Source organism: Mus caroli, chromosome 15 (genome assembly GCF_900094665.2).
Source record: "Mus caroli chromosome 15, CAROLI_EIJ_v1.1, whole genome shotgun sequence".
In the NCBI taxonomy this organism is placed as follows: Eukaryota; Metazoa; Chordata; class Mammalia; order Rodentia; family Muridae; genus Mus; species Mus caroli.
Window position 1 is genome coordinate 65,063,680 of NC_034584.1, and position 18,439 is coordinate 65,082,118.

The window sequence follows — 18,439 nt, forward strand, 5'->3', positions numbered from 1 at the left end:
ACCCAGGGTCCTTAAAATCCATCCTTTATTCCTTCCTCTCCATTTCTTCTTCTAAAATAAGGCTCTGTTGACTCACAAATTCCACTAATTCCTTCATTCCATTGAGATATTCATTCCAATGCATCCATCTCTTCATTCATTTACCCTACATTCATTCCATTAATTATACAATTTCTTAGTTCATTCTATTAATAAAATTCTCATCAGTGATTTAATTAATTCATGAATTAATTCATATACATAATATGCATGCATGTGCACACATATATATGTGTCTATATATATGCATACACTTGCACATATATACATATATACACACATATATATTCTTGTGCCATTATCTTTTCCTTGATAGTATTTTTTTTCATATTTAGTAGCTTTTAGATTGAATGCCTGTCTAAATTACTGAATGTAAGATAGTAATTGGAGATGTAAACTTCTTTAGAACTTACCATCCAGGCCATGGACACAGACCACCAGGTGAATCCCATCTTCCAAGTTTTCCTCCTCTTCCTCTGGTGGGAAATATGGTATGTCAGAAGCTAGTACAGATAAGTCACTGTACAGAAATCCTTCAATCTTCAGTTCTTTTTTAAACTTTTCTTTGGCCTGATAAAAACTGGAGAATATACCAATTAATCACAAGCATGCTGTGTATTCCATGTTGAGCAGGGAATCAGTTGGACTGTTATGTAGGACTGATGACTATTCACAATCAAATTGTCTTCTTAACATCAATTACTAAATATCTCTTAAGGGAGATGCTGTCCTTAATAAATGGGCAGGAAACTATCCCCAAGTAAACTAAAAAAACAAAAACCAGAAATTTTCATTATGAAATTTTCTATTTTAATCTTGAATTGAATAGGAGACTGGGTTAAGAGACAAGAATCTGTGCAGTTATAGGTTGCAAATACGTTTAAAATTCTCTTCTGATCGAAGTCCCTTTTCTGTCATACAGGCCTACCATGGCTTAGCTTCTACCTCATATTCAAGTACTATCAGCATTCCAAAGATCAATACAAGTTTGAGGGGTTGGGGTTTCTTTCTTTTGTTTTCTTTTTGTCTGTTTGTTTTCTAGTCACTACCATAAACTGGTTTGGCATGGCTTGGTTTCTTGGTGCCTATGTGTATTCTGGCATTCTGAAACAACTTTTATACTGAGCTAAGATGTTGTTTGTATGCTTGCTTGACAAGATGGTGGTTAACCACATTGAGTGGTTAACTCAAGGTTATAATCTTGGTTTTAACACTTCTGATATCTGCTGGGTATCTAAAATGCTTGGGACTAGAAGAGTTTTATGTGTAAATAAATATAATGCAGGCCAATGATCAAATGATTTCAAGTTTCAGTGTTTTAAGATGTAGGGATATATACATGTATGTGGTGAATTAACTTGATGCTGAGACTATGTCTATACACTGAATTAAGTTTTGTTTTTTATATGGCCTAAGCTCATTATATAAAGGTAAAACAATTTACCATAATAGTTTTATTAGGGCTGAACATGATACAATTTCATGGTGCAAAATTCTCCATAAGTTTTGTCACACCAGTTTTCAAACATATTTTAGATTTCAATAGGATATTCTTACACTTTAATTGTAGATTTCTTGCCCAATGTGAGCAAGATCCTAATTTTGATCTAGAGCAACAAAAAACATGTAAACTTTTGGATCTTAGATAATGTACAATTGTGGATTTTCAGGTCAATGATTTTCTAGTATTATCATCAGCATCCTCATCTATTTCCCCTCAGTGAAGATATTCTCTCCCCTCAAGTTTCTATTGCACCATTTATGTACAGTCATTGCTTCCAGATAAAACCTTTCAATCCATGGAACATGCAGTAATTATCACATTTGTCCAACACTGTCCTTAATTGCTGTCTTGTTACCATCTCCCAGATTTCCTACAAGACTATGAGTATAGTTAGATCTGGGACAAGTCTGACCCAGTTTTGGGCAGTGTCTATCTGGACTTCTTAAATTGGTGAACAGTGTAATATGACAGGTATTTAATATTATTTATTACATAGAATACCCAATGCTTCTCTGCCTGAGTGCTTCTCTAAATGAAAATCAGTACCTATTAGCTACTGGCAAGAAAAGAATGATTATGAGATACTCTGACAAAATACTTCTATTATGTGTCCAATGAAAGATATATATTATAATTGAGGGTGCAAATAAATAAATCACAAGCCAATGATCTATATATTCTGCTACTGCAGAAAGAGTAGTAGCTTTGAGAAGTCCACAATCTTAAAGGGAACTACTTAGGAGACAAACCTAATGGAGTCCTGTTCCCTCAAAGGTTGTAAAATCTCCTTTTCAAATATGAAAAGATTGAGTCTCAATGGTATTCATAAAATAGTATATCATAATAAAAAACAAATTTTTCATATATACCCATTAAGAATTTGGTTAATAGGTCATGGTACATCCATACAATGGACTACTATGGAAGCAGTAAAATACTCCATGAAAATGGACTTATATACAAAGGTATTTCTAATATTTTAAAACGGAAAAAAAATCATCTAGAAGTGTCACAATAATTGTATTTTTAATAAAAGGTAAAATATATTTAGGGGACAAACATCAGTATAGAAAATTTCTACTCAGCTGTTATGTTAGGAGATGGGCTTATTTTTAATTCTTTGTATATTACTTAGATATTCTGAAGTGCATGACATGAACAGTATTGTTCTGTTTAAGTGAAAATAACAAACACCTCCATGTTAAATAGTGCGCATGAGGCTGAGAAAACTTTGGGAATACTTAAATGAACATTTAAGAACCTGAAACTATCCCCAAGCTTACCTGAACATCCTTTCACTGACTTCTTCTTCCAGCTTGCTGGAGTAGGTAGAAACAACACCAAAGGAACCCAAAGGCTGATGAGTAATAGGAGCTGGGTTTTGTTTGGAAGAGAGTCCAGCCCTGGCAGGTGTCTCCTTGGGTACAGATGAGAAAGGGAGACATGTGGCAGTGCAAGACACAGACAAGTTAACAACTTCCACTGCCTTCAGGCTATCCAGAGTAAAGGCCTCTGTGGAGTTCAAGTGGGACCCAGAGATGGAAGTTCCTGTCTTCAGCTCTTGGTTTCGTGACACTTGGGAGGCAATAGTGTGAGTCACAGTGGGGCACACGGTGCCTGCTTCATGTTTGGCCTCCAGAGAGGCATTATGTCTTCTATTCAATGTCATGGTATCATTGACACTTAACGAACTATTTTGTACACCTGTAGAATTCAGGTTGACAGCTTCAACAGCTGGTGAACAACTGATTTCAGGCACCCTGTGGTGAGACGCAGCCCTGACTTCGGAGATGCTGTTATTGGAGAGCACGTGTTTACTCATGCTCAATTCTTCAGGTTTACCTTTTGCAGTTTCCACTGCTGCTCTATGAAAAGACCTGGACTTAGAATTTTCAAGCACTATAGTACATGGTATTTTTAAGTTAAGACCTTTGGTTTCAACATGTAGTGGGGTCTCAGCCATGCCATCCAGACAACAGGGTTCTTGAAGATCAGAGTGATTCCCTTTGCCATTGGGGATGTCCATGTACCCAGGGCCCTGGGGTCTGTCAGAATCTAAAGCTATATCTGCAAGGGAATGTCCTGACCTAACATCCTGGACCCCAGGCCCACCATACGAAAGAGAAGTGTGTCTGGGTGAACTGTTGTCTTTGCTAGAAAGGTCCAGATCTTCAGAAAATCCTGCTGTGTTCTTTATGGTGTCTGCACCTTCAGCAGAATCCTCAGGGCTGCTGATCTGGGGTGCAGATACAGACTTGGTTAGCTTGTTAAGTGCCATCTCACGCTCTTCCTCTTCAAAAGGCAATGAGCTGATGGAGGAAAGAGAAGCCTGAATGCCACTGGGCAGGCTCGTGTTACTTTCTGTGTGACCACCCTCCAAAGAGTTCCTGTGGTGGGCATGCCTTCGAACCACCTGATGTAAGACGTCACGATCACTGGGTAACTCCAGGGCTCTGCTACGGGCCTCAGACCAGGCAACTGAGCTTGGTTCACTTTCAATGCCTGAATCAGATATTATGGAGGCTGACCTCTTGATAACGCCAGAGAGCACTGAAAGATCTTCTGGCTCTTCAGCATGGTCAGGCTGGGAAGGTTTAGTGTCCAAAGCTTCCCTCAGAGCAGTGCTCGGTGGGTCACAGGGCTCAGCAGGGGTGAGCTTCAGGCTTAGCAGGACAGGCTTTCCATCCTGGTTGACTCCCCTCCCTAGACTCCTCAACTCAAGAGCAGCTGTTTGGTTTAAAGAGATGGAATTATTCTGGCTTGTTCCTGCTACAACTTTGCTTGGCACAGTCTTAACAATACCATAGCTCTCCCTTGAGCTCCTGTGTTCATGCTGAACATTAATGCCCTGTACCAGTTCAGCTCTAGGGCAGTACTTATTGCTAGATTGCACATCAATATAGGTCAGTGCTGGGGTCTGCCCTTCATCAGGGCCTGGACTTCTGCTACACATGTCCGTATCTGTTAGTGAATCTTTTACAGCATCAGGCCTAGGGCCAGTCCAGCATTCAACTTCAGGTATGCCTGCTCTGTTTTGAAATTCACCAATGGTCAGGTACACCTGAGATTCTGAGCACACATCGATAGGATTCCATGGGGGGACATTCTCCTGCACCTCTGGATGCCTAGTAACATCTTCATCAGAGCCCAGCTGGGGTGCTTCTGTAGTAGATAAGGGAATGTCCTTTCTTGAAGATGAGTTTTGATTTATAAGATTCTTTTCTTCCCCTTTTAGATTCAATATTGCAGGACTTGTCACTGGGACATCAAAATTAGGATAAACACGCAAGTTATGCCCTATAAGAAAAGAAGAAAATTGTATTATAGTTTACAAATCAATATAATAAAGTAGTCAAATGTCTAATTGTATGAAAATAATTCAACCATCCTTTATTAGTATTTTTGAAGGGGAATGACCTTCAGATTTGAGGAAGTTCTTATGTTACTGAAAAACCTTTTTTTACTTGGGAATGTACAGATATTTTATGTTAACCATGTGACTCATGTTTAAAGGTCCAATAGTTTATGTTGATGAGACAAATGAGGATATGAACATGACGGATCATGTGATTAGAGGGTTGGGCAAGGGAAAAGAAATGCCCATTAGACCTCTGTGAAAAGACTGCATCTCAATGTGGCTCACTGAATCTTGTCCACATAACAAAACACCAATGCACAATCTTGTCCACATAAGAAAACACTCAAGATCCTATGGCTCAGTAAACCCCTCAGATTGACAGACTGACAGCATAGATGGATGCTCCAAGAGAAGGAAAAGTCCTGAGAACACAGCTAAGCTTCAACATAGGGATCACACCTCCTCTGCCTCTCATCTATATCTTTGTCTCTCATAAATTTGTTACCTCTTTCTTTGTCTCTGTGTATCTCTGTCTAAGCCCTTCATCTCTTTCTCTCTCCCCCTCCCTCAGCTCCAGTTCTTATTTTGGGGAGATAGGCACCCTTCGTTGTATACAATAAAACTTTAGTTATGAGCACAGCTTCTTCTTGAGTTCTGAATCATCCAAACAAATCCTCAGATATGGGAAACAACATGAACCAAGAATTTGTATCCAGTGGCCCCAGAATTGCAGGCTGCCAGTTTGCCTACAGAATCTAAAATGAAATTTTGGTGGAGAAACGTTAGTGTCTGACTTGTATTATATAAAATAAAAAAAGGACAGAAAGGCCCAGAGAAAGAGCAGCTATTTTAGCTCATCATATCCCTTACTGTTCATTTATCAGAGTACAATTAACATCTCTTATTTGCCAATGTGACAAGGTCAGTCATAATCCCCGTGGTTACAGAGTAAAGATAAGAAGGTGACTTTGGTGCTGTGAAGGTCTGGTTGTAAACTCCAACACTGCTATTCATGGGCACCCTAGTGAACTGCAGACTTCAGTAAGTTTTTTCTACCTTCTTACACTGTAGGATGGACAGATCTATAGGAATCTGAAAACCATAAATCATTGTGGGAGTTTATGTCATGCATGGGGAAAAAGAGTACTACTTTCTGCACAATAACCGCTATAACGCGTGACCTCCATCACCAAGTGAATTGTCCTGTGTGATTGTAACACCACACTGAAGCTTCCAGGATCACAGCCATCTTCAGAGGATACTAGCAAGGAACCAAAGTATGACTTTTCATCTGTTTTTCTCTTAGCTGTTTTTCATAAGCCATTCTCTTTTGTTTTGTTTTGTTTTGTTTTGTTTTGTTTTGTTTTGTTTCTCTAACTTTAAATCTTCTCTTTCTCCTCCTGTCTGCCACAGCTGGACAGTAACAAACATAATGCCATGCACCTGTCATAACCCAAGATCTGAGATATGGTAGGTGACATTTCCCACATAGACCATATAAATAAGAGGATCTTTAGTTTGTGGTTCTTTAACAAGTATAAGACCCCTGGTGACAGACATCTACACTGGTTCCATTCCCTGACTATTGTGAGCAGTGTGTCATTAAAAACACACCTATGCTGTAGGATTTACACTTCTTTGGGTGCGTGCCCATGATTACAACCATATATAGGTCATATAGTTCTGGTTTCATATTTATAAGAGACTTTCATGTTAATCCCTGTAGTGGCTGTATCACTTTATATACCTAGCAACCAAGGAGGCAAACAAAAATGCAAAGGAAATCCATAGATGAGCAGTGGCACAAAGGAGGGCAGTAGAGGCAAAAGAGGTCAACCATGTTCCCAGAAAGGCCCCACATCCATCCAGGAGCATTTGAACAACACAATAGGATTTGTTGAATTCAGATTATTGTTGTTTTTAACTGAGCAGAAAGTGAGGTAGGTAGGATACTACGGAGAAGTTGGGGGAAAGTAAATATTACGAAAAAACTTTGAAATCTTCAAAGAATTTATAAAATAATAAGTATTAAATGTCATAAGGGAACATATTACCTCATATGCTAATAGCCTTAAAAATCAAACTGAAATTTAAAAGGCTACATTTAAAAAGCTACATCAATTCAACTTCTCTTAAACATTACCAGGAATTTAAGCCATACATATAGTGTTGCAGGAAATATTTTAAAAAGATAGAACCCTCACGCTCCCGTGCTTGTGCCTCTGCCTCAGCAGCCTGGCCATCCATACACTGGAGGGCAATGGCCGGCCTGTTTCCATGGTGTGGAGACTCTGGTAACTCAATCTCTAGGTGCAACAACTGAAACCTAATCTTGTAAGCCTTATTTAAAATAAGATTGCTCTGGTGGGCGAATCCTTGCAGATCTGCCATGATACCAGGAAACTCTTTTCTTTTTAATTTATTTTTTTATTAGGTATTTTCCTTCTTTACATTTTGAATGCTATCCCAAAAGTCCCCCATACCCACCCACCCCCAATCCCCTACCCACCCACTCTCCCTTTTTGGCCCTGGGGTTCCCCTGTACTGGGGCATATAAAGTTTGCAAGTCCAATGGGTCTCTCTTTGCAGTGATGGCCGACTAGGCCATCTTTTGATACATATGCAGCTAGAGACAAGAGCTCCGGGGTACTGGTTAGTTCATATTGTTGTTCCACCTATAGGGTTGCAGTTCCCTTTAGCTCCTTGGGTAATTTCTCTAGCTCCTCCATTGGGGGCCCTGTGGTCCATCCAATAGCTGACTGTGATCATCCACTTCTGTGTTTGCTAGGCGCCGGCATAGTCTCACAAGAGACAGCTATATCTGGGTCCTTTCAGCAAAATCTTGCTAGTGTATGCAATGGTGTCAGTGTTTGGAAGCTGATTATGGGATGGATCCCTGCATATGACAATCACTAGATGGTTCATCCTTTCATCACAGCTCCAAATTTTGTCTCTGTAACTCCTTCCATGGGTGTTTTGTTCCCATTTCTAAGAAGGGGCAAAGTGTCCACACTTTGGTCTTAGTTCTTCTTGAATTTCATGAGTTTAGCAAATTGTATCTTATATCTTGGGTATCCTAAGTTTCTGGGCTAATATCCACTTATCAGTGAGTACATATTGTGCAAGTTCCTTTGTGATTGGGTTACCTCACTCAGGATGATGCCCTCCAGGTCCATCCATTTGCCTAGGAATTTCATAAATTCATTTTTTTAATAGCTGAGTAGTACTCCATTTTGTGTAAATGTACCACATTTACTGAATCCATTCCTCTGTTGAGGGCCATCTGAGTTCTTTCCAGCTTCTGGCTATTATAAATAAGGCTGCTATGAACATAGTGGAGCATGTGTCCTTNTTACCGGTNGGGACATCTTCTNGATATATGCCCAGGAGAGNTATTGCNGGATCCTCCGGTAGTACTATGTCCAATTTTCTGAGGAACCGCCAGACTGATTTCCAGAGTGGTTGTACAAGCTTGCAATCCCACCAACAATGGAGGAGTCTTCCTCTTCAGGAATTCAAGGCGGGAAACTCTTAACAGCTACAATTTTCCCCTGTGCTGTGCTGTTCCAAAAAGCACCTAACTCCTGCTACCTCTCTTCCTTCCTCCAACCTTGAAGTCCTGCCTACTCACCCAGTGATTGGCTCCTTTATTCATTAGGTGATTGGTTCATAAAAACAGCACCAGGCCCATCCGCAACATGAGGCTTTGATGCATGATTATCTAATAAGTTTCAGAGTAATTTCTAATCAGATTGAGGGAGGAATGAACTAGTTTACCTGGGTGCATTCAATTGACTTGGAGATACTGGGAGGCATTTGCTGTCCTCTAAAGATCTGCCCTCAGTCTTCAGCAATAACAGCACATACTCTTTTGAGGATTCCCCAACATCCCTACCACATACATGTAGTGTGGTACATCCTACCACCATGTGATAATCCACTTGTAAGCACTTGTCTCCCTGGAGGAGACAGCTTATGTTTTATTTCTGTAGCTCCACAGGATGACATCCTTTCAAGTACGTATTTGTTGAACTGTGTTCCTGGAATGAACTAAGTCAAGAATAGAGATCTAGCAAAACAAAGAATATCATCTTCATTGATTGCTTGTATTGGCTTGAATAAAATCATCACAACAGTGTTTGGTACAATTAAGACTATACTAGCACAAATTTGGTGGGAAATATCTCCATACTAAGCAGTAGGTTGGTAAGATGGAAAGTGGGCATTTTTTTTTTGTAAGAGCCAACAAGGTAGGCATTCATTATAAGCACCAAAGAGCTTTTGCCTTGATGGACTTTTCAAAATATTGCAAAGCACACAAAAGTAGAACTGTTTTGTCAAAATTTATGTCTGCTGTGGAAAAGCTAGAATGAATGGTTTCCAAGGACCAGGCAAGCAAAGAAAGAAAATATGAGCAAAGCACAGAATTGATTTAAGGTGGTGAAAACAATCTACATGCTGTAATATGCTATAATGGTCAATGCATACCACAAAAGGAGCCCAGAATAGTGCTAGTATTAAATCTCCTTCAGGTGATAATTACTATCCTAGTACAGAGGCCTAGACTGTAGCACAAGTTCCTCTCAGGAGAGGACATGTATGTGCAGGGAGTACATGGGCTACCTCTGAGCCTAACTCTTTATATTTCCATTGCTGGGAATCTAGAAATCACTTTATAAAGAATTACTTACAAAAGTAAACAGAAGTAAATAAGGCATAGCACATGCAGTATTCTGGGGGCTGGGTATTGATCTTCCTCAGAATAGTTGGTACTGAGTTGTGGTACACACAGGGCCATTACAAGCCAAGACTAGAATCCTGAGGTATACAGTCTGAATAGACCTTGGAAATCCCCTAAATGGACGAAGAGAGAATGAAAATAGGGGGAAAAATCTATGAACAGGCAGAGATAATCTGGAATATGAATGAACTTGCAAGCCACGGGTGAGTGTTAACTGTTATAGGCAACAAGTTATTGATTCTCAGAAACCAGAACATTTATAAGATCCATCCTCACCCATGAGACAGGATACAAGAAGGGGAGTGACAAAACTGTTAACAACATCACAGTTTGGTTTTTCCATTGAAACTGTGAGAGAATAAGCAGAACAAAGCATCTCACTCAGAGAAACTGAGAGGCAGACACTGGTGACTGATGTTTTCAGTTATTACACATCGACCCTTTCCTGTTAGTCCTTCAATGTCTTACAATCTTGCCTGCCCAATCACCCATAATAACCCTGTAGAAGAGAGCGTTTTGTTCAACTTTACACACTATTCTTGGGGAAAATATTTAAATCTAGACAGTATGACCAACTCAGTTATCTTGCAACAGGATATGGCCTCCCAGGAAAGCAACTACAGTTTCTGATACAGCACAGATTCCTGCCTTGGCACTAACCACAAGTGCACACAGACAGTGTAGATGGGAACAATTCTCATGTACACCTCATTTGATGCTACACTGAAAGGGTGCACTAAGAATGTGTTTGATAACCTGTTAGCAGCATAAAATTATTTAGGCCACCACACTGTTGCAGGATAAGGAACTAGTTAATGGTTGTACCAAGATATTTTATCTTGGATTAAAGAACCAACAAAATACTTTGTAAAAGAACAAATCAGTCAAGAAAAAGTTTGAGTTTTAAGTGGACAATCCAGTAATTCTTATGAAACAGTAGTAACACATCAAGTCAGGGGTTTATTGAGGGACATCCAGAGGAAAGAGCTAGACATTTAAGAGTAAATGTTTACTCTTCGAGAATGTTGAGACGATAAAGCTGGCACTCATCTGTTGAGGTTTGGTCTTTTGTTATCTACTTTAAAGCTAAGTGCAGGCCCAAGGACCTGCTTGTCCCAAAGAAGAGAGTCTGCAAACTTGGCCCCAAGCTATTTCTGATTGGTGAGCAAAGATGCCAACAGCTAATAGCTGGGCAGAAGAGACAGGTGAGGTTGAAGTTTCTCTACCTTGGGGTCAGAGGTGAACCAGAGGAGAAGATACAGAAAGCGGAAGGAGAGGCTGTCCAGAGAACGTGGTCCTGAGGGCAATTGGAATTAAAAGCAGTCCAGATGAATCATAGTAAGTAATGACTCAGGGTTATCAATAGGAAATTAGAGTCAAACAACATAGAAGCTAGGTATCTACCCAGCTCTTGTACTGTTTAAGGTTCATTGTAAATATAATGGTTGTGAGTTGTGTGTGTCCTTTATCTGGGAACTAAATGATCTAAAATGAGGTTTAAAACCCCATATTGGGATAAAATAATTTCTACAACACTCAGCCCACAGAATATGAGCAACAATACACAAAGAAGATATACTAATATATTATTTATGTGTGACAACTGGCATTAACTGCCAACTTGATACAACCTAGAATCCCTTGTGAACAGAATCGTAATGATAGATTTTTTTCTACATTGAGTTGGCCTATGGGTGTGTCTGTGGAAGATTGTTTTAATTAAGTTAATTGATGTAGGAAACCCAGCACATTATTGCCTAGGCAGGGGTTTCTGGGGTATGTGAGTGGAGAAATGGAGATGCAACTGAGCTAGCAAGGAATAAGCGTACAGCATGCAATTTCCTTTGTCTTGACTGTGGGTATGATATGACTGGCTTCTTAAAGTTCCTATATTGACTTTTTCACCATGATGTATTTTAACCTATAATTGTAATCTGAAGCAATTCCCCTTCCCAGTTGCTTTTGTCAGGGTATATTATCAGAGCACCAGAAATGAATTTGAGCAATTGATGGCTTACAAGAACCTGGGTGAGCAACTTCCCCAGAAAAAAAAAAAATCTCTTCCGTATCTCACCCTGTTAAGACTCAAGGCCCAGATGAATCACATGAGTAGAAGGCAAAAACCCTCTGGGTAAAAAACAATTTTTTTTCAGCTGAAATTATGGGCTCAGAAAAAAAAAACTGAAGCTGATTTATAAAATAAATCAAAAACCACGATAGAATCACCCACATAAAGACTGATATTCATCAATATCTGCAATGAAAAAGATTGGAAAATGATCTTCATCCTATTTTTAAGTGAAAATATCAGAGGTGATTATCATTGATGTTTAATATCTTCAACTATTCAGTTTTACTGGAAATGATATGAGGTATGCATTATTTAAAATATAAGCATTTAAACACAGAAATACTCTCTCTCTCTCTCTCTCTCTCTCTCACACACACACACACACACACACACACACACACACACACACACACACACACACCAAGGTACACAAGCACACTTAAAATTCAACCAGTTGGGTTGCAGGTTTAGTATAATTGAGTACACATGGCACTTGCTATACCCTTACTTAACGCTAGATGGTAGAGTAGAACTGGGAACCGAATTCATGTTTGCAAACAGACTCTTCCTACAAGTCACCTAGATTCCAGGGTACAAGTCTCCAGTTGCAGAGTCTCTGAAATGTAGCTATTTTGATCCATTATAAACAGCAACAGGCAAACTAGCCTGGCTTCAACGACCTCAGGAAGACAACAAAGCAAGGCCTGGACTCTGGAGTTGAGGTTTGGTTGCTTATTGACACCTAATCTTTCACACATATTTCTATCTATGCCTCAGCTTCCCTCTATGAAGCTATATATTAGCTTGGATCTAGCTTTAGTCCTTGAATCTAAAGGATTAAAGAAATAAACCATTTAATTAAACTACCAACATGGGGCTTAACATTTTCTGATCATGGCTGTTGGGTTTCTATGGTCAAGTTGCAGGAGCAAACAAAAAGGGGGACATTGCCTTATTCGTGTCTGGTCATTCTGCAGTTGACCTGTGAGTTCACTGACAAACAGTATAGCCATGCTGAACACTGGTTCACAAACAATCTGTACAACCTTGTTCTTTTTTATTCCCTGATGCAGTTTATTTGTTCATGAGTTACACAGCCCCTTTTCTCAAGTCCTTGATGTGCCTTGTAGCATTAAACAGGATCTTGGATTATATAGTGAGTGGCCAGCTAGAATGATATAGCAAAACCCCATCTCAATAGGCCGACCATAATCACCACCACAAAAGGGACACTTACACAGTAGCATTAAAGCTAAAACAGAAATGACTGTAGTTAAAACTATACACGTGAAATATCAAAAGATCATTGCCACCTTTGATTATTCTAGGTTGTGTGTGTGTGTTTGTCTGTATATATGTCTCTGTGTCTATGTGTCTGTGTCTGTCTGTCTTATTCTATAGGTAAAAACACAGCCTCAAGGAAACCAGTTTTTTAAAAAAAATTTTTATTTTGATTTTTTTATAGTTGTCTGTATCATATCCTATAGGTAAAAACACTAACACCAGGAACATTTTGACCCAGAAGAGGCCAGATAGATACTAATGCTAACTCATCTCATTAAAAACAAAACAAAACAAAACAAAACAAAACAAAGCACCCTACTCCTAGTGTTGTGAAGAGTGAGCACCAGAGTTCTAATGGCACAATGTTAATGCGCGAGTACGTACATGAAAAGGCTAATTCTTTCAAAACAACAGAGAAAGACAAACCTGAGACAGGGCAGTCCACATATCTGTCTTCAAAGATAACAGGCAGGGTGTTCCAGTCACCATCGATGTCCAGGCACTCTGCGGGCAATGGAGGCATGCTGGTGAGGTACTCTGAGTTCCGGATGTCCAGGGACAGCTGGCTGTGAGTCTGTATCCTGTGGAACACACAGAGAGGTAATAAACCAAACAGGACTGGAAGTTTTCAACAGAATCTTACCATTCAACCCCCCAAAAAGCATTAACTGTTTTTAGCAGATGTGAGCAATGACCATCTCCTGCCCTCCCATCCATCTTAGATATCACCCAGTGTGGTAGTCGGCTTTGAAGAGGACTGATCCGGGTCCTAGTATTGATGCAGTGGATTGTGGACTAGGTTACACCTGCCAGTTACTGGAAGATAATAAATGCTATGCAACTGAAAGACTAGCTAGGAAATGGCTACAGATCTAAAATGAATGCTTTGGAGGAGAAAGTTAAATTTTCTCATTGAATACTCTAGCATCTTTAACTTTTTAAATTACTTAGCGTCTGAGTCAACATTTTGATACCACTGAATTAAGAGCCACATGAAGTAGCTTTTTAAAAATATTATGGCATTTCTGATGTTTATTAGTATGTAAGCTAATATAATTCAGGAAGAAAGATATAGTTTTTGTTTCTCTGTAGGGCAATTTTTAAAAGCCAATAGTTATTCTCCATAACGTAAACACCATTCTGCCAATACGGGACTCCAGAATCTGAAGCAATTACCCGTTACAATCTAAAAGTTGGGAGGGGCATGCCACTTTAATGACTTACTCAGAAGAAGGGAGATTCTTATTATCTTAGGAAAGAAAAACTAATTAGTGTTTTTATTTTTTTTTTTTTTGTATGTATCAACTCAGTCACTTTCCCCTAAGGTAACACAAGAACTTATAGGTCTGTAGGTTTGGGAAAAGATTGAGCATGTATCTGTCTATCTGTCTGTCTGTCTGTCTCCCTGCCTGCCTGCCTGCTGGTGGATCTTTATGCCACAGTCTATATAAATTCTTGATACTCTCATCTTACTTCCCAGACACGTGGACCCTCTTCCTCTCTAAAAATAACTAACAATGTAGTCCTGTCAAGATTCAGAAGAAATTCTCTAAGTATCATGTCATTATCATCAATAGAAGTGCCATGAGATTAAAACATACACATGTGGCATTTGTAGCATGTGTGTGTGTGTGTGTGTGTGTGTGTGTGTGTGTGTGTGTGTGTCTAAAGACCTGAAACCCTGAAGAGTAGAGGTGCTGCTGTGAATCTCATGGTCTAAAAATTGGAGAAGCTGGAATTGTGATGTCAAATAATAATAGAAAGCAAAGGTATCCTGGTTCTAGAAAAAATAATATGCTCACCCTGCCGATCCATGCTCCTTTTAGCCTTGTCCCAATATCTTCGGATGTGGATGAGTCACACCTTAACCTACTCTGGCTTCTATACGGATGATAGAGGAGTTGTCAGCCTGATGATGAAGCTCACCAATTCAACTAAACTGGCTGCCCAATAACCCCCCAGGATCTTATTATTGATTCTTCTATAATGCTGGCATTACAAGTCCTTGCCAGGGCACCTTGGTTTTTATGTGGGGGTTATGTGTGGATATTTGAACTCAGGTCTTCTTATTTGCATGGAAGCAATTTTTCTGAGCCATTTCTTCAGCACCAGGAGGAATGGCCTTTTAACTATTAAACTGTGTTGTACATGCTACATAAAACTAATGACTGCTAAAAGAGGGAGAATTAGTCTCCCCCAGAAATGAGCTTTTGAATTGGTTGTCCCATATAACATAGTCAGGTCTGAAATCATAGACATACAAGCAAAACTAAACAGACTCAGTGGGATTATACTTAGATATTTATGTGTGTGGAATGAAGGTGTGTGTGTGTGTGTGTGTGTGTGTATAAACATTTGTGAGGAAGCAAAGGGAAAATGGGAGTAGCTGGAGGGAGGAAAGAAAAGAGGAAGAATGATGAAATAATATTTTGATTAACACTAATTTTTTAAGTTAAATAGTGTTATAATTATTAGCACAGAAACTGTGAAAATCGAGGGGTGGTCTCAACTTCCACACTGTAGCAAATGACACAGTACTATGAGTCTCTACAGCATCTTTCTTCTCCACCACCATGTATTCCTTTTTATCATGTAAAAGGCATCACTGAGACACTGAATAAAGAGAGATGAGGACCAGCCACACCCAGCCTTGCCAGAAGGCCTGGCTAAATCTCACATTAACATGTTTTGCAAATTATTCCCGATGCCTGGCCAGTCATTTTCAGGACAAACACACATTCTCAGAGCTATGTACACTGACAAGCCTAAGCAAACACTTCCCCTCCCAGCATACATTGTATCTATTCCTGTGCTATTTCAGACAATCTTACCCATAAAGACCTGTCCCAAATACATCCTCTGATTTCACAGCCTACTTAAAGGTGGTTAAAAGTCATCTATACCATAAAATCTCTTCCAGGCCTGACTATGATGGATCTTTGCAGAGGAGCTCATCCATGCCTTTGCATGCTGGAATCTTCAGTCCTAATGTTGGAGTATACTTCTGCCTCCCCTGTGAACAGGTGTCTGCCCATCAAGGCTTGTCTGCCTAGCTAATGCCCAGATGAGCATACCCATATCTAGGCATAGCTGCTAGCCTTACCTAGTCCCTGTCCAATATGCTAGCCCAAGGCTCATTTTGTTGACAGCAATTACCACCTTTCCTGTAATTTTCTCATTCTGAAATGAAATCTTTCTGTGTTCTTGATTAGCTGAGCAATAGTGTATTTCCTATTGAGCAGATTCTCTCTGATATCTAGCTCTCTACTTGATGCTTTGTTTTGATATTGGTGGTCAATTGAGTGCTAAAAATGTTGTCCAATCTATTTACAGTGTAGGACATAAGCTCCTTGAGAACTTCAACCTGATTCAGACCTCCACTCCTCTATGATGTGCCCAGGGAGAGCATCTCTGACAAACACATCAGCATCAACTCCTCTTAAAGGAACAGGTGCTTCTTATCACCATTTGGTCAATATGTATATTCATGTATACAGAGAAATTTCATGTTTCCTTCACTGCTGAATATCACACAACTGAAATGGTATCTAGAACATAAACAACAATACATGCATACTTAGGGAAAGAAGAAATCTCTTTTACATCTAAGAAACTAGCTAAGAGAGACTTAGGGATGTATGCATCCTAAGTAGACTCAAGAAGAAGTTAAAACAGGCAAGTGAGATTTGACATGTTGATGTCTAACTTTGTTTTCAGGCTAATAATGCATGCACTGGAATTCTTATGAATCTGAACTATTTTGTGATGCATGAGACACTATATGGACTAATTCTCCTGCCCCTCACTCTTAACTTCTAGTTCCTGCCCATCACATTTTTAAAACTCAGATCACTAATGGTAGCTCCTTCTGCTCCATAAACAACTTTCACAGTCTGAGTTGCTATAACCCCAAAATGAGGTCAGATGTAACATCCTCAACTTATTTTTCCTCTCATCACTTCATTAAAATAAGTCCATGATCCACACACAATTTTGCCTAAAGGATAATTGATGTTGGGGCTTGCAGATGCAAACTATGCCTGTATGAAGTATGTTGCTTCATACTTCGTGATAACTCAGAAACAACTTGAAATACAATTGGGGGAAATTCACCGACCTAAAATCAATAAATGCTTGGTTTGGGGATTCTGGAGGTTAATCATTTATAAGATCACTATTCATAGCCCTTCTTCATGTCATACACCTTTACCTTGCTTATTTTCTTTGACACTTGTAACTGCCTAAAGGAGTGGATTTATGTCCCCTACTTGTCAGGTAGAATGGGAAACCTACAAATCAGCATTATTGTTTACTACATCTGCAGTCCTGGACAATTAATGGCTACTCATCAATTACCATCTATGTTTACATAACTATTTACACAGGCAGGTCTGTGGCTCGCACTATTTCTACCATGTGTATGATGTTCCCATTTCATCTTTTCATTTTTGACTTTTGACCATTTTATGGTAAATGAAAGCAAGAGTGATATATTCATTGATTTCCTTTCTTGTGGCTGTGATAAAAATTGCCTGCCAAAGCCGCTTCAGGGAGAAATAATTTGGACCTTATTTCTAGGTTATTGTCCAATGTTGCAGAGAAATCACAGCAGCAGATGAAAGCAACTGTTCAGTCACAGATGAGGTCAGAGTGCACTCTGCGCTCAGCTTGCTTTCTCCACTCTTCCATAATACAGGATGCCCTGTCCAGGGAATGGTGTCACCCATAGTGGGCAGGCAGGTCTTCCCACATGGATCATTGTGATCAAGAGAATCCCCATAGATATCCTCCTAGGCCAACCAAACCTTGACCATCTGTTATCATTACTCCCATTCAAGGTGATTCTAAGTTTGATACAATTTGACAAAAAAAATTACAGTTATATCCAGTTAAGATAATTTTTTCAATTACTAGGTCTTTGTGTATCACTAGATACCTGTGTTATGAGTACTTTGCATAGGTGTCGTTCCAACCAAACAGTGCCCTGGGAGTGTGATGATTAATTTTCATTGTAACTCAACTGGATTTAGAATCACCTAGAAGACACACCTCTGGACATGTCTGTGAGCAATTTTCCAAAGCAAAGCTGATGAGAAGAGATCTACTCTGAGTGTGGTCCCCTCAATAAGGTGGGGTCCTAAACTGAATAAGATGGGCCATAAAGAGGAACTGTGTACATGCATTTCTTGCTCTACTGGACTTAGGTGCCATGTGACCAGCTGCCTCACTCTCCTGCAGCCATGACTTCCAGCCAGCATGGCCATTCAATGTGTGGAGCACACTTCTTTAAGTAGGTGTGCTTTGGTATTTTAATCCCAGTGGTGAGAAAATTAATGTAGAGATCAATGACTGTCTTAGTCAGGGTTTCTATTCCTGCACAAACATCATGACCAAGAAGCAAGTTGGGGAGGAAAGGGTTTATTCGGCTTACACTTCCATGCT

At 39.6% G+C, this 18,439-nt stretch overlaps 1 protein-coding gene across 5 annotated transcripts in view; it reads right to left on the reverse strand.

Annotated features, from left to right (window-relative positions):
* Positions 1–18,439, reverse strand: part of Fam135b (family with sequence similarity 135 member B) — a 268,014-nt gene that overhangs the window by 20,016 nt on the left and 229,559 nt on the right. For all 5 annotated transcript variants that reach the window (XM_021183960.2, XM_029469991.1, XM_021183959.2 and 2 more), the window contains 3 exons: positions 13,424–13,578; positions 2,827–4,840; positions 453–619 (listed from right to left, as the gene is read on the reverse strand). In XM_021183960.2, the coding sequence (XP_021039619.1) occupies positions 453–619; positions 2,827–4,840; positions 13,424–13,578 (2,336 nt within the window). The remainder of the gene's footprint in view (positions 1–452; positions 620–2,826; positions 4,841–13,423; positions 13,579–18,439) is intronic.